At 50.7% G+C, this 22,510-nt stretch overlaps 2 protein-coding genes and 1 long non-coding RNA gene across 3 annotated transcripts in view; 1 reads left to right on the forward strand and 2 right to left on the reverse strand.

The window, feature by feature from the left end:
* The window catches only part of LOC117189074, a 60,723-nt gene that overhangs the window by 3,554 nt on the left and 34,659 nt on the right, over positions 1 to 22,510 (reverse strand). The gene's annotated exons all lie outside the window — the stretch shown is intronic.
* Positions 2,814 to 5,009, forward strand: LOC108161789 (esterase E4). The gene is made up of 3 exons (XM_017296138.2): positions 2,814 to 3,925; positions 3,973 to 4,423; positions 4,488 to 5,009. The coding sequence occupies exons 1-3, from the start codon at positions 2,908 to 2,910 to the stop codon at positions 4,765 to 4,767; spliced, it is 1,749 nt and encodes a 582-aa protein (XP_017151627.1). The 5' UTR covers positions 2,814 to 2,907; the 3' UTR covers positions 4,768 to 5,009.
* Positions 13,390 to 15,388, reverse strand: LOC108161788 (venom carboxylesterase-6). Its single transcript, XM_017296137.2, has 4 exons — positions 14,480 to 15,388; positions 14,213 to 14,426; positions 13,703 to 14,156; positions 13,390 to 13,638 (listed from the first exon to the last, which is right to left on the reverse strand). Exons 1-4 carry the CDS (start codon positions 15,371 to 15,373, stop codon positions 13,452 to 13,454), a joined length of 1,749 nt encoding a protein of 582 aa, XP_017151626.1. The 5' UTR covers positions 15,374 to 15,388; the 3' UTR covers positions 13,390 to 13,451.

Raw genomic sequence — 22,510 nt, forward strand, 5'->3', positions numbered from 1 at the left:
TAGAAGTAGGAGGGAAGAGGGAGGAGGAGTTTTATGCATTTATTGGCATGTTAGAGCTATAAAATATGAACATTGTTAATACGCTGTGGAGCTACCATTAACAGAAAGGGATCGTCGTAAATTCATTGATTGGATCACTCTACACTCTCTGGATGGGAGATGGAACAAGGGGGAATAATTTACAGAAACAATTGCACAGAGAACTCTTTCCCGATCCTCTATCCTTAACCCTCGTCTTGTACTGCAAATAAGACATCGCACGCTCTCATTACAATGCCACACAATGTCCTGAGAGAAGGAGCGAAGTGGAGGGGAGACAGGAGCAGGCAGAGCCACTCTGTAGGGTAAGAAATACTCTCAACGAAGAGTATTCTTATAGTAGCACTCTTGAAGGCTTTTGTGTTAGTTTTGTTTCACATTCGTGGCATTTGCTCACTTGAGCAGCGGAGGGAAGCGGTCTTCACAAGCCGAGGAGAGGCCTCTCCTCTGCCGCTCCTCTGGAACTTCCATTTCCATATTGATTACAAGAAATATTTTGTATAAGGTCTCTCCTCCAAGTGGAGATTAGACCCGAACAAGGGATCGGATCGGGCACTTTTGTGCTCAAATTATCGCATTATATTTAGTACTTTCGGTGGTTCGGGGGTTCGGGGGCAAAGGGTGTGCAAAGCCTCGAGATATTGGTCTATTGTTCCGGCTATCATTTATGCAAAGTCCCTCCCCCTTTCTGTCCCTTGAATTGCGATAATTTCCATCTTTAAATATTCATTACAAGACGAGGTCGAGGTCCCATGGGTTGCCTATCGCTTTGATTGATTACTCAAGTGGTTTATCGTGCGGCAGAGGCACAGGCAGGCAATTGTTGCATGAGTTCTTGCTGTTGTTCTTGGGTTTCCTTCGGGCATTCAGGCATTGTTCTGCGAATAGGATTTGGAATTTGATTTGGGCTCAGCTCAGCTCAGCCCAGCACGGGGCGTGGCGTGGTGTTTCTTTCACGTCATTCCTTCGTTCATTCAACGAGAGAAAAACCCACAAGAAGGAGGCCGCCAGGCCTGCATGTTGGTCACTTGAGAGACTGCGACTGTTTCTGATTCATTCATCTCGATTCAGTTGCCATTCGATTTCCATTTCCATCCCGTGTGGATGTCAAATATGAAAATGTCTTTAAAATTTGCATGGCTGGGCATTCTATGGGTTTTCTAGTGGCAGAAGGACTGAAGCTGCAGCTGCAAGCTAAATTTGCCTCGAAATGTAATCGATCTCTTAATTTCCTTTTGTTTGTGGGGCGGGGGCCGACCTCCAAGGGCGTGACCTCAGACCTAAAGTAGCCGGAAAGGTCACAGAGGAGAAGGCTAATACAGAAGGAAGTTCGCCATAGGATTGGCAGGATTCCTTCAGCTGTAGATCAGCTCTCCCCCAAGGAGTGCCAGAATCCCATCCCACAGCCCATTCCTGCCCCACTTGCAACAACAACAACATCTGGAAAGGGAATACTGATGATGCGTGAGAATATTTTGCATGTCTGCTGCAAGCTGTTGTTCGGCCCCGGCGACGTCATCAAGCCACAGGAAGCTTGAGGCGGCAGCCTGCCACACAAACAGCCGCACACAAAGAACCCTCAAGTGGCAGACACAGTTTGAGCTTCCATCCACAGCCACAGTCACGGCCGTGGCCATGGCCACTGCCACGTCTACGACGACGATGTCTGTCAAGAGGCCACTCATATATTTGCAACAACTCGAGTGGTCTCCGGTTGAGGATCGCGATTCGGGGATCGGGAATAGGGGGGCATGGCTGTCGTAGGGTGGTTCTGAAGCTTCTGCCTCTGCGGAGGCTTCTCTGCGGCTCCTGCGGTGCTGCGGTGTGCATATGAGCACTCAAGTGTCCGGAATACCATGCAACAGCAGCAGCCACAGAGGCAGCAGCAGATTGTCGCAAATTGTTTCAATTTTCAACGTTTTCGGTCCCTGATTGAATTGAGGCTACTCCGCGATGTGTGAAAATGTTTTTCCTTGTGATCTCTGGGGGAATATATGAATATGAATACGAATCTGCGGTGGCATCTATACTCCAGCCATTTCCTGCTTTCGGCTGCCGCAATTAAAACCCAAAAGCAGTGCCACAATTAAGAGAGAAAGAGACCATCATTGCCGCCGACTGGGGAGAAGGAGATCCCATAGATCCCAGAATAATTACCACTCTCCGGAGAGCACAGTGTATCAATCAACGACGGCACTGAATGACTGAATGTTCCATCGTGGGTTCCGTTTTAATTGAATATTACAAGAGGGATGGCTGTACTCTGTGCATTAATAAGGAAATCAATTTAAATCTCAGTCCGCATGAGAAAAACTAAACTCTAAAAAATCTGCGGGCGTAGGATCTGCGATCCCCCCCTCCACCCGTCCTCCAGTCCACCCGTCTACGGATCCCTGCAAATCAGGGTGATGTGTGCCGTCTAACGGCTGCCAAACCCCTGCTACTGCCACATGCAACACACAGCAACAGAACAGAACTCTCAAATCACTCGATGAATGGAATGAAGCAATAAGTTTCAATTGAGAATTGGAGTTCAGGCGGCAATTAAGGGCCTAAAGAGAGAGAGACAGACAGAGAGAGAAAGAGAGCCTGAAGGTCAGGGAATGTGAATAGAAATACTCGTCGATTAAAGAGAGTTTTCCTAATCTATGAATTATTCTTAGACCACAAACGAAGGCTAATCTCGGTTCTAGTTCTAATCGATCCGATTTCGTATAAACTTATCTGTAAACAAACTCTTTTCTCTCCCTCCCTCTCGCTCTCCCGAAAGCAAAGGCAGAGGCCGTGCGAATCTTTCGGCAGTTCCGCGCTCGCAGATCTCCCATGCGGGTGTTTCGACATTTCCCACAGTGAAAACCGATTCGGAAAATGCCTTGCCCACTCCTACTCCACCTCCTACTCCTGCTGGCCATCGGGTCGTCCTTCGCCCAAGATCCGCCTGTGATAGAGCTGTCCCTGGGGCGCGTTCAGGGCTCTACGATGCAGAGTTTCCAGGGAAAGACGATCTACGCCTTCCGCGGCATACCCTACGCCCAGCCCCCAGTGGGGCAGCTGCGTTTCGCCGCTCCCCAGGCAGCCACTGGCTGGGGTCAGGAGGAGGTCCTCAAGGCCACCTCTGACTCTCTCGTGTGCCCACAGCCCGGGATTTCGCTGCTGATGAGCGAGGACTGCCTCAAGGTGAATGTTTTCACGAGGAACCTGGACCCCGAGGAGGAGCCTCTGCTGCTGCTGCCCGTGATCGTGTACATCCATGGGGGGGCCAATGTCCTGGGCAGCGGCCACAGCCTGTACGAGGCGGGGCCGCAGTATCTGCTGGACCACGACGTGGTCTTCGTGGCCTTCAACTATCGCCTGGGGGCCCTGGGATTCCTGCGGCCTCTGGGCAGCACTGTGACAGGAAATTTCGGATACTTGGACCAAGTGATGGCCCTGCAGTGGGTGCGAGACCACATCGCCCGCTTCGGGGGAGACCCGGAGAACGTCACGCTCTTCGGGATGAGTGCCGGATCCATGGCGGTGAGCCTACACCTGGCATCGCCGCTCTCCCGCGGCCTATTCCATCGGGCCATCCTCATGAGTGGCTCCGCCACGAATCACTTTGCCATCGACAATGTCTACTGGACGCAGAAACTGGCCCGAGAAGTCGGCTGCCCCATGTACGAGGCCGCGGATGTGGTGCAGTGTCTGCGCGACGTGGCCTGGACACGGATCGTGGAGGTCTGCAAGGCCTGGGAGTCCTTCCAGCTCGTGAATATGAAGTGGAACTACGAGATCGATGGCCACTTCCTGCCCAGACATCCCACGGAGCTCCTGGCGGAGGGAAACTTCAGCCAAGTGCCGCTCCTCGTGAGTTTTACGGCCAACGAATTGGATTACACGGCAAATGGTGAGGGCATCCTTCAATCTAGATCCCTTACTGACTTTCCCTTTTAGTTCATTTGGAGAATGATCCTCTGCTGCACGATCTTGGGTCCAGTTTCGAGGAGTACGCCCCCGAGTTGTTCCTCTACCAGCCCGACTCCTCCGTCAGTCGCCGCCTCAAGGACTTCTATCTGGGGAGCAACGTCTCGGAGATCTCCGCGCACAACATCGAGCGATTCGGAAGCATCTTCTCGGATGGCATCATTGGCCATGGCATCCACCGGTTGGTCCATCTGGCCAGGCGCTTCACCCCCGTCTACTACATGCGAACGGATTACGTGGGAAAGCGCAGCCTCTCGGCTCCAACGGACGACCAGGAGCTGCCCCTGGGCGTGGGGCATGCGGACGATCTGCAGTACGTGATGCCCAGCCTCTGGTACGGCACCATCATGGCTGAGAATCACACGGATCTCTTCATGATGGAGCGTTTGACCAATTGGTTTACGCACTTTACACGAACAGGGTATGCGGGGGATATCCTCTATGAAAAAGAGCACTCTCTATCCTCATGCCTTCCTCTTTTGCAGCACACCTCTATCCCCCGCGGAGGAGCACGATTACTGGCCGCCCTGCAATGCCACCGATACGGCTATGCTCTACAACGATGTGGCCACACGGATGGGTCCGCCTGGCTATTCCGAACGATATGCCGTCTGGGACGAGCTCTTTCCCACGCCCGCCCTGGGCAGGGGCGTGGCCCGGAGGCAGCAGCAGCTAAACATCGTCGCCCTCGTGGCCATCGCCTGGGCCACTGGTGTGGCCTCCAGGCTGTGGCTCTTCGGCTCTGCGGCTCTCGATGGAAATTAATGTAGCAATTAGGTGTGGAAAAAGCTTATCAATAGGCCGTTTAGATTACGCTTAATGATGGTCTCTCTCGGTTCGGGTCGCCCCTTCCCTGTTCGAGGGGGAGCATTGCAACTATTTACTTTGATTAATTAATCAACAAAGGCGTGAGATTTTCCGTGTTTCCAGCTCGACGAGTTCCGTGGCTCTGCCTTTCCTTGGGGCAATTAGTCTCCGCTTTTTCAGGGGGGGCAGGGGCAGGGGCAGGGGCAGGAGGCAGCAGCTTAAATACACATTAATTTGTCTTTAAATGTTTCTGGCTTTGGCTCTGGGGGGTGTGGGGCGAACTCTGACCTTTGTGAGCTTTGAATTAATGTAATTGTCAGGTTGGAGGAGGACACACACACATCCTCCCATCCTCCTGCCATCCTGGAGCAGATTACACACTGGGAAAGGACCCTGCTATTGACATTTACGATTTGCTCTTGCGTGAAACATCCCAAACAATGCGAATGCGAATGCGGATACAAAAGGATTATCAGCCAGGCCCTGTCTCTCCCACCCACAACGGAGGGAGGGGGATGGATGGGGGATACACGCTCATTACGAGGGGGAATGGAGTGGAGCTTCGTCTGTGCTTTATTTCTGTTTAAAGCCCGAGCAGATATCCATCAGAAAGAGACGAGACGAGCCTCCACTCATTAGCAGGGACTCATCTCTGGGTCAAGTCGTAAACTTAGCCACAAAGGACACACCACACACGGGACACACACAGAGGATGACTCTTGGCGAAAGTTGGGCCAAAGAAAATATGGAAAATTAACTTGTTAGCTTGGGAAAACCCCAGGAAAACCATCCAGGCATTCAGCAAAATGCGGCAAAGAGCAAACATGTGCCGCATATTCCCTTTTGGGATGCCACACACCAAAAAAGAGAAGTAAAAGGTGCACAAGTCAAAACTTGACAAAATGCATGACATGACATATGCCACATGACGGGGCACAAAGGAAGAAGACCGGAGGACAAAGGGAAAAATGGGCAAAACATTTGCACAAATTTTAATTAAATTTTCATTCAAAATGTACGCAAAATTGCATTCAAAATAATCAAGAGATCATCAGAGAGAAAGGGGAAGAGGGCTAGCACCTTTCCACAAAATGTGGCAGCTGGAATTTCGAGGGAAAAGAGTTGAAGAGTTGAAGGGCAAATGGAAATGGATATCCACAGCCCACAGATCGACAGACATCGAGTGGCTTTTGTGACTCAATTACAATAAGTCTATTAAAAGTTGTGTCTGTATCTGTATCTCTGTCTGTATCTGTATCTGTGTCTGTGTCTGCGGCTTGTCTAGACAGCAGAACCCACATAGAGAGATAGAGGGAGATCTGTGAGGATCAGAGCATACCACATACCACACACCACACACACACGGAACACGGAACCCGACGATCAGTCAGTCACATTGTCTCCTCCGCTGCCTCTCCTGGCTGTCTAGGCACCGGAGAGCAGCCAGCGCGTGCCCCTTTTGACTTCGGCTGTGCCCCTTCCTTTTGTGTGTGCGAGAGAGCGTCTAACACAACAGAGACTGCCTCTCGAGCGATGATCCTGGAGGAGGCTGAAGGATGGGCATGATGATGATGATGATGCGAAGGTGTTCCAGCTGCCGATCCGATCTACATGCTGCTGCGGCGTCTCGATTTCACTTTCGCTACGCCCCTCCCTGCGTCACGGAGTTCGTTTCGATGGAAAACCTGGTTCCGAGTCCTTTGCTCTTTTTTTTTTGTGTTTTGTGACGCATCATCCATAGTCCTGGGCCTCGTCCTTCTCTTCGCTTCTCTCCTCTTTGGCTGCGGGTTTGATTACGTTTTTATTGAGTTCACAAAAGGAGTAAACATTTTGAAGTAGCGCCAAGGATTTTGAATGCTTTATAGGCTTGTCAGCAGTCCGTCCCGGTCCGATCCGTCCTCTGTCTGTTCCCATCTCCTGGGATCCCCTCCTCCTCCTCCTGCTCCTCCTTGTCTCTCTCTTTTCGTGTGTGTTTATGCGTTCTGTCAACATATCGGATTACGCCCCACGGCCCGACTGATGCGACCGATTCGAGGGGCTCATAATCGCTAATGACAATACAAATTGAGAGAGTGGCATGCCCCGTGTGCACGAAGGGGGGAGGATTCACAGCCCAAAGAGAGAGCAAAGAGCAGAGCAGGAGCGCTTTGTTATGCGTAATTTCTGGGAAGGAAGACCACGAACCGAGGGCCACTTTTGTCCGGCAGGATCCCAGGGAAAGAGTATTTTTATTTGGGTTTCAATTGAGGTTCGGATTGAGTTCCATTATCGCATTATCGTTCCCCAATCGATGATCGATGCGAGTTCGTGGAAACGAAAGGATCTTCCACTCGGACAGGGATCGTCGAGTGGACAGAGAGATTCTCCATCTTGGATCCCAAAATCAACTTCATTAATTTTCCCATTCCTTCCTTTTGGTGGCGCCTATCCCGTGGACACACAGACAGCAGCATCCCGAGGAGCAAAATAATCTCTGGGATACTTTTCCTTGATCAAATATTTGGACAAATGTAAATTTCTTTGATTAATGATTGCCCCGCACTTGCTGCATGCCTCACAAACCCCCTCCCCACCGTGCCCTCCTTCAGGCTCAGCAAACATCAAAGCGACTGGGAAAAAGCGGTCCTTTCTCCGCTCTCTGTGTGTGTGTCTGTGTGAGTGTGTGTGTTTTTTATGGGTGAAAGTGTTCTCACATCAAAAGGCCACAGGATTAATTGTTTTCCACGTTTTAGTTGTTGTTTTCTGTCGTGCACTGATATGCCCATTCGATTACATATTCGATAAGCAAATGAACAATCCACATGTGTAAGTATTCCATTGTCTCTGGATCTGTCTCTGGCTGTCTATCGCAGGGCCACAGGCTACTCCTCCAAAGGGTTCCATTCTGGCTGTGGCTGTGTGTGTGTGGTCCGAATGAGTGTGTCTTTTGTTGTCTCCTCTCACCCCTTCTGTCCTCGATGTCGCTTTTGTTTGAAGAATGACCCAAAGAACGAAAAAGGGGGGGTGGAGACGCGCACGCGAAGATGGGGACACAGGAGATGCTGTCCCCTGGAATCCTACACATAATTATGCACAATAGACCACCCATCGGAATCCACAAGTCTCTCCGGCACATGCCACACCCACTGCCACACAAACCAATAATCAACTGCAACACCCTCCGCCCACTATCCACTCTCCGCCCTGAGGAATAGATTGCCATCTGTTTTTGCACCCAATTCGATGGCCATAAAAAGCGCAGCCACCGAGAATTGGTTCGAACGAAACCGCCCCCCTGGCTGGCATCATCATTACAAGCGCGTTAAGTGCCATGCCACACAGGAATCGGCACTCGTCCTTTGCAAATATTTGTTTGCAGTTTTCCGATATGCGACTCCTGCCACAGCCACTGGCACTGCCACTGCCACCGCTTCTCCTGTTGTCAAATGTGATTATTAATGTGCTTTAAATAATGAAAATGAAACAACAAACATCGTCCATGGGCACCCTCAACGGCACCCTCAAACACCAAACGGAAATCAAATCAGTTTACCCCCTGGAACTGGGTCTGGGCCTGGAACCGAAAGGAAGGAAGCGTATGCTAGTTGTCACGAGAGAGAGAGGGTGTGAGTCCCAGGACCCAGGCAGAGGACACAGAGGACACACACAGGACCGACTGAAGGACCAACTAATGAGTGTAAACAACGGATGGATCTGTGTGGCAGTGGAAAAAATACCATGCAAGAGTACGAGGCAGTACAAGAGAGTACGAGAGTACAACAACAAACAGAAACTGCCACAAACTGTTTGATTTGTCGCTTAGGACTAATGAAACCAAACATTAGAGGAGAGAGCACCCCTCCCCTCCCCTCCCCGTCCCTCCACTCCACTCCTCAGAGAAGCAAGACACAGCCTCGAGGAGAGGCCCGGTTCGGGGGATGGATTGTTGCAATTTCTGTTCTTTTTTTTTTGTGGCTGTTGCAGGAATAGAAAGGGATGATGATGATGGGTTTCCCCGTGCTGTAAGTTGATTACGTGGTTGACGTTGACACTGGAACTACGACAATATGAGGGCATAGAATGCTGCCCTCTGCCTCTGTCTCTGCCGCTGCTTCTGTGGCTGCCACTGCCACTGCTGCTGCCACTGCTACTGGGGCATCTGTGTGGCAGCTGTAATTCGGTGAATTTCGCGTGAACTGCAGCAGCGTAACTCTTTCTGGTTCCACCTTTCGACGGCTGTACACGGGGATCTACGTGCTCGCACTGGCTAATGCTCTGCCCCCCTTCTGCCCCTTCGGGGGGCACCTGAGAGACCTGGTTAATGTACTAGCGCCACATCCCATGGTCAGTGACAGGGGCAGGGGCAGGGGCATGCTCTTGGACAAACAGCAACTGGAACAGTTCGTATTCGGTGCCTCGGTGCCTCGGTGCTTCGTGGGAAACTCTCTCGAGTGGCATGCGGGTGTGTGGTGTGGTGTGTGGATGGTTGTTCTTCTTCCTTCTTTGCTGCCACACTGCCACTCTGCCACTGCGTCGTACGACGCTGTTTCCCTGCCACAATTAATGAAATTGTATGAAGCGTATTCCTCGTGTGTGCGTTGATTAATGGAGTCTCCAAAGGGGAGCTCTGGGAAAAGGGAATGCTCTGCGCGGCCTGACCCCAGGCTGGGATGCATGCCCCACAAGGGGATGGATGCTGCACTTGTTCTAATGGATCCTACAGATATTTAGTGCTCGGGAGACAGGTAGAGATGGCAGTTGGATCCCCCATTATTGAGCAATTAGTTAAGCGATCAACTAAACTGTTGACAGTCGAAGCAGCGACTGCGCGACTGAGCGACTGATCGACTGATTGATCATCCATTAATCAATCAAGGCTGGGCTTTCGAGTGTTCGAGTGCAACTTTCTTATACTTCAAATTTGTCATCAATCAGGTGTATCTTTAAGGTAGAGATACATTTGTATCGTTTGACCCACCAGTAGAATTTCTGACAGGAAAAACCTTAAAAAACATATAAAAACAAATAACTCGAGGGCTGTGGAATGCGAGGGCTTCTTTTTTGGCCAGAGAATGAATCTGCTGCTGCCTCAGCGTCAGAGTTCATCCGAAAGATACTCGAGAGTCGAGAGTGGAATCTCTCGGGTTTTCCATTAGAAAACACCCTCCTGCAGGGAGTCACAGGGGGAGGAGGGCGCCGTTGCATGTCAGTCAGTTAGTCAATAACCGTGCAACACGATCCATCATCCATCGCCAGTTGAAAGCTGCAGGAACAACAAGGATGCTGCGAATCGCTGATACAGGGGATACAGGAGATGAAACTATTATTGAAACCCGATGCCGCGCGATGACAACAGACAAACACACGGGGAGGGGACAAACGCGCTCCTGCTGCTCCTACTCCTCGTTGATGCTTGACATCCTTTCCGCAGGAGGAGGCTGACAGACAGGACAGGACATCATATCCATCCCATCCCCTCCCCTCCCAGCCATTCCACAGCATGGGATGCGAGACGCAGCTTGCGATCGACTCGTGGCACGCGACACTCGTCGGACCAAAGCTGCCACTTGAACGGTTTTCCAATATGCAGCGCCACAGGATCGTGGAAATTATTAAAAATGATTCCACCCTCCTGTTACCTTTTCACCCCCCTCCCCCTCCCCGACCCCTCTCCATTTGCTAATGGTTTTCTCGCCAGCTTATCAGCATATTTCCATTTTCCATCTGATGGATCGCCCACGCGCCTCATGCCCCATGCGTCACGTTGCACGCAATTGTCTGTTAAATGCTTTTCACTCTCACTCTCTCTCTCTCTCTATGCTAATTGCTCGGTGGTCAGAAGTTGGTGATAATAGGGTATACGATGTACCGTGGGGCATGACATGCACCATAAACTGGGATAATACCCGAGCAGCAGCACCACCAACACTTCTCTCCCTCTCTGTTAGATTTGGGGCACATGCCACCGCAATGCAGATTACTCCTGCTAGAGGAAGACTTTCCCCTGAGGAGTTCTAACCCACTTCCTAGAACATTTCCCACACCCACAACCCATGCAGGTCCCTCCTCGCCGCTGCTGCTACGGCTGCCCCTCTTTTCTGCTGAACTTCCACCCAATAAATACCTGGCATTGCTGCGACCCAAGTGACTCATAAATTGTGATGTGTGCAATGCACATTATCCATCGCAAACCGAGGAGACGGAGTCAAGGAGTCTGTGTCTGCGTCTGCGTCTGTTTGTCCCTCCAGGCGGTGGAGACACTATTTCTCTAGCTGTTGCAAGTGTTGCGGCTTCGGCCTCAGCTGTGGCTGCTGTCGTTGTCGTTGTTGTTGTTATTTATGAGTTTTGTGATGTTTGTGCAAATTTTTCTATGTAAGAGCGACAACCGACAACCGACGACCGACGACCGAGAGGCTGCAGTGGAGAAGAGATCGCCTTTGTTTTGCGCCTGAAACTTGCCTCCTCAAACGGTGTCTCTGGCATGGGGCATGGGCCTCTTGGGGCTTATCGCGCGTCAATTGCCAGACAACTTCATTGCTGCCACAGCCCGGTGAGAAGAGCAGCGAAGAGATTCCTGCGCATTGATGTTGACAGCAGGAGTTCCAAGCACGCGTTGCATTGCACCCAACCACAGAAGGAGGTGCCACAGTCGGAGTCGCCACTGAGGTTTGTGGTGCGATTGGGAGGACTCCTCAGAGTCAGAGCTGGAGCTGCAGATGGAGCTGCTGCAATCTAATTACATTTTGTGGCCAAGAGAGCTGCAGTGAAATTTCAACTGCTTTTTGAGCGATTTCCATCAGTCAATAAAAAGCAGCCAAAGCCAAAGCCAAAACCGAAAACCAACAAATGCCAAATGCCAGCCAACACACTCGTGTGTGCGTCTCTGTGGCATAGCCAGGCACTCTGTTGTGTGCAGCACAGTTGCAGTCCCCAGGTCTCAGCATGAAATGCAGCCGTAGCCTGGGGCCTCGGGCCTCGGGACTCCTCCACTCGCCTCCATCTGATATCGAGTAGAGACCCTGGGGGCATAGACGTCGCTTGGAGGATCGCTCTCACAACTTTATTTGCGCTTCGATTCGCGGAAATGGAAATCGAAATCTACTGCAAGGCGATGCGACTCGATGCGAGGCGACTCTCTGGCCTCTTGTCCAAATATTTCGCTGGAAATTGGAATGCCAATTCCCAGTGAAACTCCGCCAGCCACCCCTCCCTGCCCTGCTCTACTTTTGCATCTAACAAATTATGGCAACATGCAACATTCAGTGCAACATATGCTCCCATTCGGAGGCCGCTGCTCTGCCGCTCTGCTGACAAGCGAAACAATTAAAGCCTAAAGTGGAAACGATCAAAAAGAGCAACCCCGACATACATCGGATCCATTTGGATCGCAGATACGGTATCTGTGGCAGTGGCCTGCAACAATTTGCATAAATGAATATATTAAGCAGTCCAACTTGCAACAACAGGCGGCAGGCACTCGCTGGCGGCACCCCCGCAGGATGCAATGATGCAACGATGCCATAGCGTGACTCATGATTGGATTGCCTTCCAATTGGAGGGATAGCTGGCTGGGTGGCGGTGGCAAGCGTCATATGTTGCAAGTATGCTAATGAGCAGCAGGACATCAGCCACGAGCCACGGGCTCGAGTTGGAAGCCTCTCCTTTGACATAGTCATGCTCTGGAGCGTAACCAAAATTCGAAAACTCGAAAACTCCGATAAGAAGAGCGGCAATAAAATTACAAATACACAATAGTGGCAGCAACACAGATGTGTTGTGCGGTGGCACTAATCATCATCACAGAGGTGCTGTGTGTGTGTGTGTGTGTGTGTGTGGCATGTGCGGAGGTGGTCTCTGCACTGAGAGAAACTAGCTCCCATAATACTTCGAGATACATGCAAAAGAATGCAAAGGAAAATGCCCGAGGACGCTGAGACTCGAGAGCTCAAGCTTGGCCCTGACAAATCCAAAAACAACATACATGTCGTGTGCCTGATTTTGCTTATTGATGCTCAGTACATATTGAAGGAAGCTGTACCGCACATAAGGCATAATTTCCGACTCCATATAGCATATATGCGCGTATTCGACATCTCCATCTGTCCAACAGAAGGAATTTTCAATAAAAAATAGTACCCACTCTTAGAAATTATTTCCGTAAACTGGTATATTTTTCTTTCATCAATAGTCAGATCATTTATTGGAATCAGCCCCAAAGGATTACATCTATATTCCCAAACTTGATCCACAACTTTGTAGTAAATTTCTCTCAGTGCAGGTAAGCACTGGCACGCGATCAACGACAACCGACAACGAGAACCCATAGTGCACGGCACGACACGTACTACGAGTGCGAGTCGTAGGGCTGTTATCTAGTGCCCGACTCCGACTCCGACTCCCTGTCGACTGTCGTATAATATATGCACCCACACAGACGATGACACACCCCACCCCCCCTAAAAACAGACCCTAAAAACCCATCGAATTGGAGGAAAACACAACAATAAATATGCCAATTGGCTTCGTCACTTCGTCACTTGGCCACTGAATGGAAAAGAGGATCAAGTCAAGCAACAGCAGCGGCAGTAAAACAAAGTCGAATGATGGCCAAGTGGCGTGTATTTCAAGTACAGTAGGGCAGAAAACATAGCCCCTCCTCAGAGCTAGACATCCTTCGTTTGGCGACGCCAATTCAAGGGAAAGAGACGCTTCCATATCTCGTATCGCTCGGAGTTGAGATTCTCGAGGAGGACGAGCTCATCGCCAATGTCAAGATAGTAGCGCTTCTTGAAGCTGAAGGGACGCCAGCGGACGTCCCGCAGGGCAGCGTCCGTGGGCTTATTGGGATCCCTGGAAAGATGGAGATCCTTTGGTGGAAAAGAGACGCAAGAGGATCGGCCACTGCTATGGTTACCCCTTGTATGCGAAGGCCGAGAACATCCTGACCATTATGTCCACCATTCGGAACTCGTCGTCATCCTCCGTGAACATGCGGCTGATCGATGGCTCCACAAACAGATACATGAGGTCGTCGTGGTGCACCACCCCGTAGGGGGCATCCTCCGGATAGTAGATGTGGCTCCTACCCCCCTGATACGCGAATCGGTAGCAGTACACCTTCGTGGACCTTGCAGCCAGATGCACGAACCGATGGATCCCGAACCCGGTGAGGGCATCCGAGTAGAGCGAGGAGAGGGCCGCCAGGGAGCGGTTGGCATCGATGGGCTCCTGCTGGAAGTAGTACTCCCGCAGCTCCTGGCTGATGTTCGCCGCCCGAGGATTGCTCTCGTTAAACAGGAAGAATATGGGGGCCAGGGTCTCGAAGTTCGCGTTGAGAGTGCTCAGCAGGGAGGGACTCTGGAGGATAGCTGGGAATAGGAAGAATCTCTACAGTTTGAGGAGGAGATCTTTGAGGGACACTCACATAGGGCGGGACCCACAAACTCATCCTTGGTCATGCCCGTGATGATGGGCACCTTCATGAAGTCGTCGTTCTGGTAGCTCTGCACAGGACTCTCCACGAGGAAGCGCTCCTGCCCGAAGTCCGGCTCCACCACGGGCTTCCACAGAATCAGGGGATTGTTCCGCCCAAAGTCGAACATTTGCGGCAGGGTATTCGCGTACTCCAGATAGTGTTTCTGTCAGCGGGTAAAGGATAAGAAAGGACCAGGATCTAGGTCCAATGGCTTACCCCTCGCATGCAGTCAATCATCTCCGTGGTGTTGTCCGTGTGGCAGCTGAGGAGCGTCGCCTGCCGCATGGCCACCTCTATCTGGTGCTCGGGCAGCGTCCACTGCCCCGTGGCGGCGCCACTCATCACGATCGCCCGGTGGAAGAGGCCCCGCGACATGGGCGAGACCATGTGCAGCGTCACAGCCATGGCTCCGGCCCCGTAGCCCAAGAGGGTGACCGCATTGGGGTCCCCTCCGAAGCGCGAGATGTGCAGCTTTATCCAGCGCAGCAGCTGCACCTGGTCCTTGAGGCCCATGTTGCCGGTGGCCTCCTTGGTGCCGGTGGCCAGGAATCCCAGCGATCCCAGGCGGTAGTTGAACGTGACGAGGACGAGGCTGCGGTCCATGAAGTACTGGGGACCCGCGAAGTTCTTGCTTTGCCCCGAGAGGGAGTAGAAGCCGCCCGGGTGGATGAAGACGATCACCGGTCGCCGGACATTCAGCTGCGATTCGTTGGGCAGCTCCTTCGTGTACACGTTCAGCCGGAGGCAGTCCTCGCTCACGTCCTCGCTGACGAGTCCCGGCTGCGGGCACTTGGGTCCGTCGAAGGTGGCGTCGAAGACGTCGTACCACTGCTCCACGGGCTCTGGGGGTCGGAATCGGAGTCGTTCCACGGGCGCCTTGGCATAGGGTATCCCCCGGAAGGCAAAGAAGTTGCGCCCCGACTGGGAGGGCAGGATGGTGCCTCTGATCTTGCCCAGTGCCGTGGTGATGACCAGATCGGAGAGTTCTTTGTTCAATCCAATGGGATCGTCGGGGTCCGGTTCCTCCTCCTCCGGCTCGGAATCAATGGAATGGCTCCTTCCGCAGAGGAGCAGCAGCAGCAGCAGGTTGAATCCACAGAGACGCCACATTCTGACTGAAGGCTGGAGCCGCAGATCCCTGGCTTTTATAGGAGTCCCCACTGGAGTGGAGTCTGGGGAATCGGGGATTATGTCACCATAAAGTGCTGGAAATTGATGCGATTCTGTCCGTGGAGTGACACTGGGCGTTGGCTTCCATGTTCTTGGCGATCATCTCTGCCCCCCGATCCTCCCTGGGAGAGAACGAGAACTCTTCCCATATCCAATTGCATGCAACATTCGCAGTAGTCCATAAATAACACGCGGCAGCAGCCACTTCCCACACACACCCATCTACAGTCGCGAGCAGGGGCATGCCACATTGCTGCGCCTACGCAGGAGATACTCCTGGAGTGCCAGGAGGCAGGCGGCAGGGGCAGACTCAGGAGGCAGAGTGATTCTTGCTCCAGTTTTGTTGCGCAACGTGAGAACTTGTTTGCGTGCTTGCGGCTTATTAGAGATTAGGTGTGGTGCCCCCAGTACTCGCCTCTCCCTCTCGAGGGCTAACCTTTGTGACCTCTTCCCATCAAGCACTAAACACCAGATACAGATACGGCGATACGGAGATACAAAGACACAAAGAAGATCCTTAAATGCCCGCTAATAGCGTTTAATGGCGAGCACAAAAGGTGCGCAAGTCATAAACTTTCGGGGCGAGGGCACCACCAAGCACCACACACCCCTCCACCACAGTCCGCTCTTCTGTGGCTGATTCCTCGAGAGATCACCAGAGAGAAAGATCCCCTGAGAGCGAGCCGATGAAGTGTGTTAAGTGCTCCTTCCATTGTGTGTATTCCTTCCTCCTTCCTCTTCATTTGTTTCCTTTCTTTTCCTTTCCGTACCGCTCCTTCCTTCCTTTCCTTCCTTTATTTTCCGTGTGAGTTCCGTGGCAGACAAAGGCGTGCTAATTGGATTTATATTGGTCGCTTCTCGTCTCTTCTCTCCAGCAGAAGGAAGGAAGGGTCGTCTCTGGTCGGTAGTTCCCAGTGTGAAAACGTTTTGTTTTCCAAAGTAATCCAATAAATATCCCCAGATATTCCTCCCTTTTTCTTTCGAAGGGTAAATCGTATAAATTGAATGATTAAAAGTGTACCTAAAACTTCTATTGCGATAAATGCGATACATTATAGGGGAACTCTTAAAAAAGATCTAAGTTCTCATTTTCTTTATTGTTTTTCCTGCAGGGACTACTCGTGCATATAGTACTCTTAGTTGCAATTCCAAATTGATGACTTCTTTAAGATGCAGTTGCAGTCGCTGTTGCAGTTGCAGCTCTTCAGCTGCATCTTCCTCTGTGGCCGGGGGACATCTTCTACGTCTGCCATCTCCTGTGCCTCTCTGTGTTTGGTAATTCTGTGGTCGTCGTCTACTCGCATTACCAGGTAATTGTAGCATCAACGTGTGGCAAAGGTAAAGACCCGTGCACGAGCCCGGCAGGTGGCAGGCCCAAGAGACGCCTTCGAGTGACACGACGACGATCTCTTGCCATGCGCCACAGGATGTGTCTGTGTCTGTGTCTGGGCGAATCTTGTGTCTGTTGCAAGGTGTGAGATGCGGTGTTCGTTCGAGGTTCGGGGAGGTGTGAAGTGTGTGGTGTGGTGTGTGTGTGATTTGCCCTCGGGGCGACGCGACGTCCAAGCGAGTCTTGAGCTCTTGAGATCCCGTGGAGATTTTGTGGGATTTTCCTTATAAAAGTGTTTGGCATTTAATTTTCACTCACGATTTAATTAGTTGGCAAATGTTGACATATTGGGAACCCCACAGGAACCCGCTAAGAGTGCCGTTGTGTGGTCTTCTAGGCTGACGATCCTCATCCCGGATCGATCCTTGGAAAACACTGATAGCAATCGAAATGGAAAACACTGATAGCCATCTCTTTTTATGGACGTTTGTGGATCCTCTACATCGATCCGTATCCCATATTTGGCACGACTGTCAAAGGAACATAATTTATATTCTGAAAATTAGCATCGAATGCGAATACCATCCCTCTCCCTCCCTTCCCCTCTCTGTCTCTCTCAGCATAAATGTCCTTTGACTAATGAAATGTTTACGCTCCTCAAAAAGATAGCTCCCCCCCGCCTTCCCCGTTGCATATTCGAGTGGTGGCCCTTTGGCCGGTGACGAGGTCGTTCTGGGCCAAATGATTCGAGTAATTTATGGCCCATGGCCCACAAAATCGTGGTGGCTTTCCCCCCACTCCCCTTTCCTCTCTTTTGTTGTTTTTCGTTATTCGATTTGTTGTTTACCTTCGAGGGTTTTTGGGCGTACAAATTCCACATAAAAATGCCAATTTTCGCCATGGTTTTTCGGGTTTTTCGGGGTTTTCTATTCCCAATTTTATTTCTATTATTTGCCCGGTGTTTCGTCCTGTTTTGGGTCCTTTGCTAATTTGAATTTCGATGATAGTACGCCCGCGATTCTGTTGCGGATTCGAGTTCCCGTTGTTAATTAGTGGGTTTGTTGTTTCGCGTGGTTTTTGTACGGTTTTACGGGGCACGATGCCACCTTTTCGGCACGCGACAAAAAGATACAATATCGGGATATGCGGGAATCGGGGGAATCGTAATTTAATTGCATTTATTGATGCAAAGAGAGAGAGAGCGGAAGAGAGATTTATGGATGCAAAGTCTGCGACTCTTTTGGCTCACTTCTTGGCTTAAACTTCTCCTCCTCCTGCGCCTCCTCTTGTTCCTCCTACTACTCCTCCTCCTGCGCCTCCTCCTTTGTAGAATCGAATGGCACTTTAAATATCCATTAGACCAATGGATCTCGACTGCTGCCAAAACAGCTGCTGCTGCTGCTGCTGCCTTGTCCCGAAATATCAATCACTCTCCTCTCGCCTTCGATCTCTCCCATGGAATCAGGAATCAGCATATGCAAAAAATAAACAGCATCCGAAAGATATGAGTACTACGGCAAAAACTGTCAAAGGCAATTGTCAGTGGCTTTGTTTGGACTGTTTCCATGGGGCGGGAATCACAGACAGACAGCCACACAGAACAGCGGAACAACAGAACAACAGATCTCTGGAGTGAAGAGCAAAGTGATTGATCATATTAGGAGAGGGTGGAAGGGAGGGAGGGATCATCAATCTATCACTCTCGAGTGGGGAGTGGGGAGTGGGGAGTGCGGAGTGGGAAGGAGGAGGCCATCTCCGAATAAATGAACGTGGGAGTTTTTCTGTTATTTGCGATGTTTGCACCTTTACCGAACGCGACTGTCGGCATTGAATGCGAGGCACGTGCTAGCCCTGGCTCGGGGCATGCACCAGGCATGTAAATCTTGCCTCCTCTAGCCTCATGCCTCATGCAGCAGCAGTGGCAGTGGCAGCAGCAGTGGCAGCAAAAGGAGCCAGTAGGCCGTCCGCCAGCATAAGTTGTGTCCAAAGGAGCGCTGTGGCTGGCTGTTGCAGCTGTTGGGTTGGCGGCTTGCCGCAGTCTACCGTCTTCCGTCTGCTGCTTGCCACTTCCTCTGGCACTTCGTGGTCTGCTTGCAACCCGTGCCGTCTACGTGCCCTGCATCCATCCACAGAATCCCCAGCCATCCCATTGGCATGGCCATAATTTTGTTGAAACTAAATTAATTGTTGTTATTATTTACTTTGGTTCTTACTCTGTGGCCTCTCCTCTCCTTAGCACCTGTTCTCAGGTTTCCCTTCTCCTCTTCCCTGCTCATTGATATTCCGATTCCATCCTCCTCCTATGCCCCCGATTCCACTGTAGATCTGCGGATCTGTAATCCCCTCCGTTTTGATGGGCGGCTGATAAGTTAAGCTCTCATGAGAGAGCATAATCATAATCATAATCGTAATCGTAATTAACTTTAAACGGTTATGCGAACCATTCACTTATTGGCGTCTGCTTACCCCCTGCCCCGCTCTTGAGGCAGGTCCAGTCGTGCGTGCCACTGGATCTTGGATTGACTCTTGATTGTGTGTGCCCTGCCCTGCCCTGCCACATGCGGGATGTGGGATGGGGGATGGGGGATTTCGCTCGGTCTCAGACGACAATTGAAAGTGCTATTCGCGGATGAAAATGAAATCTGAAATCCAGTTTTAATTCTGGTTTATCTTCCAGATAGTTCTCATTCTCTGTATCTTATCGTGATATCTGGGACACAGGAGCAATGAATAAATTGTGAATTAATTAATTGAGAAAGGACAAGGACACACGGAGGAGTATCTATAGACGAAAAACCTCCCAGGAGAGGGTCAACAGATAGCCCCCGATGCGACGTCTAACTGCAACTGAAGGTAGGTGCCTCCATTCGATCGGTTGCAGCCTGACTTCGATTATGAGGGCCTCTTCGGTGTCTCTGGAGTTCCTTGTCCCCAATCAAACTGCTCATGAAACCAAGGAACATTAGGTCGCTCGATTGGGGGCACCGCCCAGCTGCCACACCCCCATATCCATCCGCAAATTGAGTCTGCGTCTCGAAGTGGCTCTCATTCTGCAAACAATCGAAGGATGGAAGGAAGGATGGCTCCGGGAGCTGCCTGCCACTGACGCTGCCACTGGCCCCCAGAAGGTGATTACGCTGCCAATTGCCGAATTTTCAACAGTCCATTTAGCTGATTAAAGAGTGTGGCAGCCACCACAGCGACACAGGGCCGACGATTTCGGGCAATTTCAGTGATGAAGAAATGGCAGGGTCTTTAAGCACCTTCGGTGCGAAAATTACAGTCCACGTTGCACATAATTTTGGCACCTTCTGCGCCTTCATTACAACACAACACATCACATCCTCTGGATGCACTCTTTTTTCGGGGCAGGAGTCTGCTTTGTTTTGTTTTGTTTTTTGCGCCTCAAAGAAGTCATAAAATTAAATTTATGAGTCATAATTTGATGACCAAAAGTAATTCCCCCGCGGGAAAATGGCTTTTCTTGGGGCTAGTGGGGCCATCAGAGCATTCCACCCTTGTAATTGGGTTCTAATCGAACTCATTTATAAGACGAGCTGCAAGAAGAACGGGGCTCGGCCCTCCACCGAAAACGAGGGCCATTAGCATGCCCCGCCCTCCATCCGCGATCCGCGATCCAAAGACATTTGTCAAAATTTCATATGGTTTTTTGTGGGTGATGCTCGATGCTCGTGCTCGATGTTGGGGAGTATCAATCATTCAATCAGTCAATAGACAAAATGTTAATCCACGAGGCCCTAGAGAGCTCTGCTTTGGATCTGCTTTGGGTTTTGGGGTTTTCGTGGATCTATTAGTGGACCTCCCAGCGTGACGACCAATTAATTGCGTAAATGGAAAGAAGTGCCTTTTGCCTTTGGTGTTTTAAGTTTTTTGGTTTTGGGTGCCACATATCACACTTCCAGCTACAGATTGCAGAAAGAACGAATATCTTTGGCTCTCTTATAGGGGCCCGCTTTTCTCTCAGTGTAGCCTCCTAGCAAATTAATTATTCACATACCTACCACTCGTATTTTTGAGGTCGAAAGCTCTGCGTCGAAATCCATTTCAGAGTACACCAATTCCAATTTTTATTGATTTTTACAGATCGATGATTAATCTCATGCGCCAAAAGGTGCCCCACAATGACAGGCCCTTCTTTGGGGTTTGGGGGCGGGGAAGGGGGGAGCACGCGCTCATTAGGTACATCCCAGCGGGACTCATTCTCGGAGAGGCCTACGAATGGATGTGTCCATCGGTGTGGGGGGGCTGTTGCTCTTTACCTACATTAAACGAGACGCAATGATTATAAAATAATGTTGAGCAATTAATTGCGAAAATACCCCCTGCCCCTGCCCCTACCCCAAGAAGTGAGTGTTGCAGCTGCACCATGAACCGTGAACCCCCAGGTGAACCGCAGAGATACTCCCAGTTCCATTCGAGCACATTTCAGCTGTAAAATTGTGAATAAGTATTTCTCTATCATTTCTGGCTCTTTCTCTGCCTCCTCCTCCTCTCCTCTCTCGATGTTGTTGAAATATGTATTTGTCACCCGTATCATTTGCTGTGTTGCTGTGTTTGGAGGAGCGTTAAAGCGACAACAAACGGCAGAGAGGTAGAGGAGGGAGTGGGGGAAATTGGTAACACAGGGGGCTAGCAAATGGCCAACAGCAACAGCAGCCATTCATTTCAGCCATTTCCGCGCGCAGTTACACGGCGGCATGTACCCCTCCCCCTCCACCGCTCTCTCTTTCTCTCTTGAGGGCCCAATCCCGTATCTTCGAGTGCGTTCAGGGGCACTCACTCCCACTCCATGCACTCCTTTTGCCACTGCCACACATTTTAATTACGGGTCACAGTCGATGAGCAGCAGCAACAGTTGCCACTGCCACTGGCCCCCGGTCTCGCTTTGCATTTCCTGTCAACGGCATTTCCCCCACTTTTCACTTGAACGACGCCGCCTGCCTATTGGCGGCTCCTCCATTTCTTTTCTGTCAGGGGACTCTTTCCTCTGATGACACGGCTTCTGCTTCTGCCTCTGCCGTTGGTTAATTGTTCCCATTGTATCTGGTGTATCTGTGATGTATCTGTAGCTGTAGCTGTGCGTCTGTGTGTGCCACCAAGTGGACGCATAAATTGTGTGTGTTTTTATTGTTGTTGCTTGTGTTTTAACAGTGCCCCAAATGGCGAATGCGGGCGATGCGATCAGGTGAAAACACACACGAGACGACGCAACGCAACGACACGGCCAGAGCATTAGCCCCCCACCCCCCACTCTCCGCACTTTTTCTTGGCCCTCAGGGGGATCTCTGGCCCTGATATTGTTGCCACTTTAAGCTAGGCTTAAAGCCACATTCATCCATTATGGAGTACATACTTAAGGGATAGAAGAAACTATCTTTGTTCTAGAAATTTCAGTGGAAACGATTATCCATACATCCGCATGGATTCAGCGTAGATATAGAGGGAGATTCATATGGTATATAGAGTACAGATTCCGAGACGTTATCTTCCAACTTATGATATCTTCATTTAGGATCCCTTAAAACGTGTATCTTTCGATAATTTCATTAAGAATCATAAATCATGAAAATCCGAATGATTGACCAAACATTTCAGAGATGATAAAATCTATCCCCCCTCTCTCTATTGCCCTTCTCCTGATTGCTCTGTCTCGGTCTCCATCCTTCGCCTTCGACGGCGGAACAATGGGCGCCTGATAAGCGGCATAATAAGTAATTAAATTTCTG

This window comes from Drosophila miranda, chromosome 4, assembly GCF_003369915.1.
Source record: "Drosophila miranda strain MSH22 chromosome 4, D.miranda_PacBio2.1, whole genome shotgun sequence".
NCBI classification, from domain to species: Eukaryota; Metazoa; Arthropoda; class Insecta; order Diptera; family Drosophilidae; genus Drosophila; species Drosophila miranda.

What these genes read in the sequence shown, in the direction of transcription:
- LOC108161788 (XM_017296137.2), bottom strand. Translation starts at nt 15,373, where the DNA reads ATGTGGCGTCTCTGTGGATTCAACCTGCTGCTGCTGCTGCTCCTCTGC. An exon ending in TGATTGACTGCATGCGAGGG is followed by an intron (nt 14,427 to 14,479) that starts GTAAGCCATTGG and finishes ACCCGCTGACAG; the next exon opens with AAACACTATCTGGAGTACGC. An exon ending in GTTTGTGGGTCCCGCCCTAT is followed by an intron (nt 14,157 to 14,212) that starts GTGAGTGTCCCT and finishes TCCTATTCCCAG; the next exon opens with CTATCCTCCAGAGTCCCTCC.
- LOC108161789 (XM_017296138.2), top strand. Translation starts at nt 2,908, where the DNA reads ATGCCTTGCCCACTCCTACTCCACCTCCTACTCCTGCTGGCCATCGGG. An exon ending in ATTGGATTACACGGCAAATG is followed by an intron (nt 3,926 to 3,972) that starts GTGAGGGCATCC and finishes TTTCCCTTTTAG; the next exon opens with TTCATTTGGAGAATGATCCT. An exon ending in ACGCACTTTACACGAACAGG is followed by an intron (nt 4,424 to 4,487) that starts GTATGCGGGGGA and finishes CCTCTTTTGCAG; the next exon opens with CACACCTCTATCCCCCGCGG.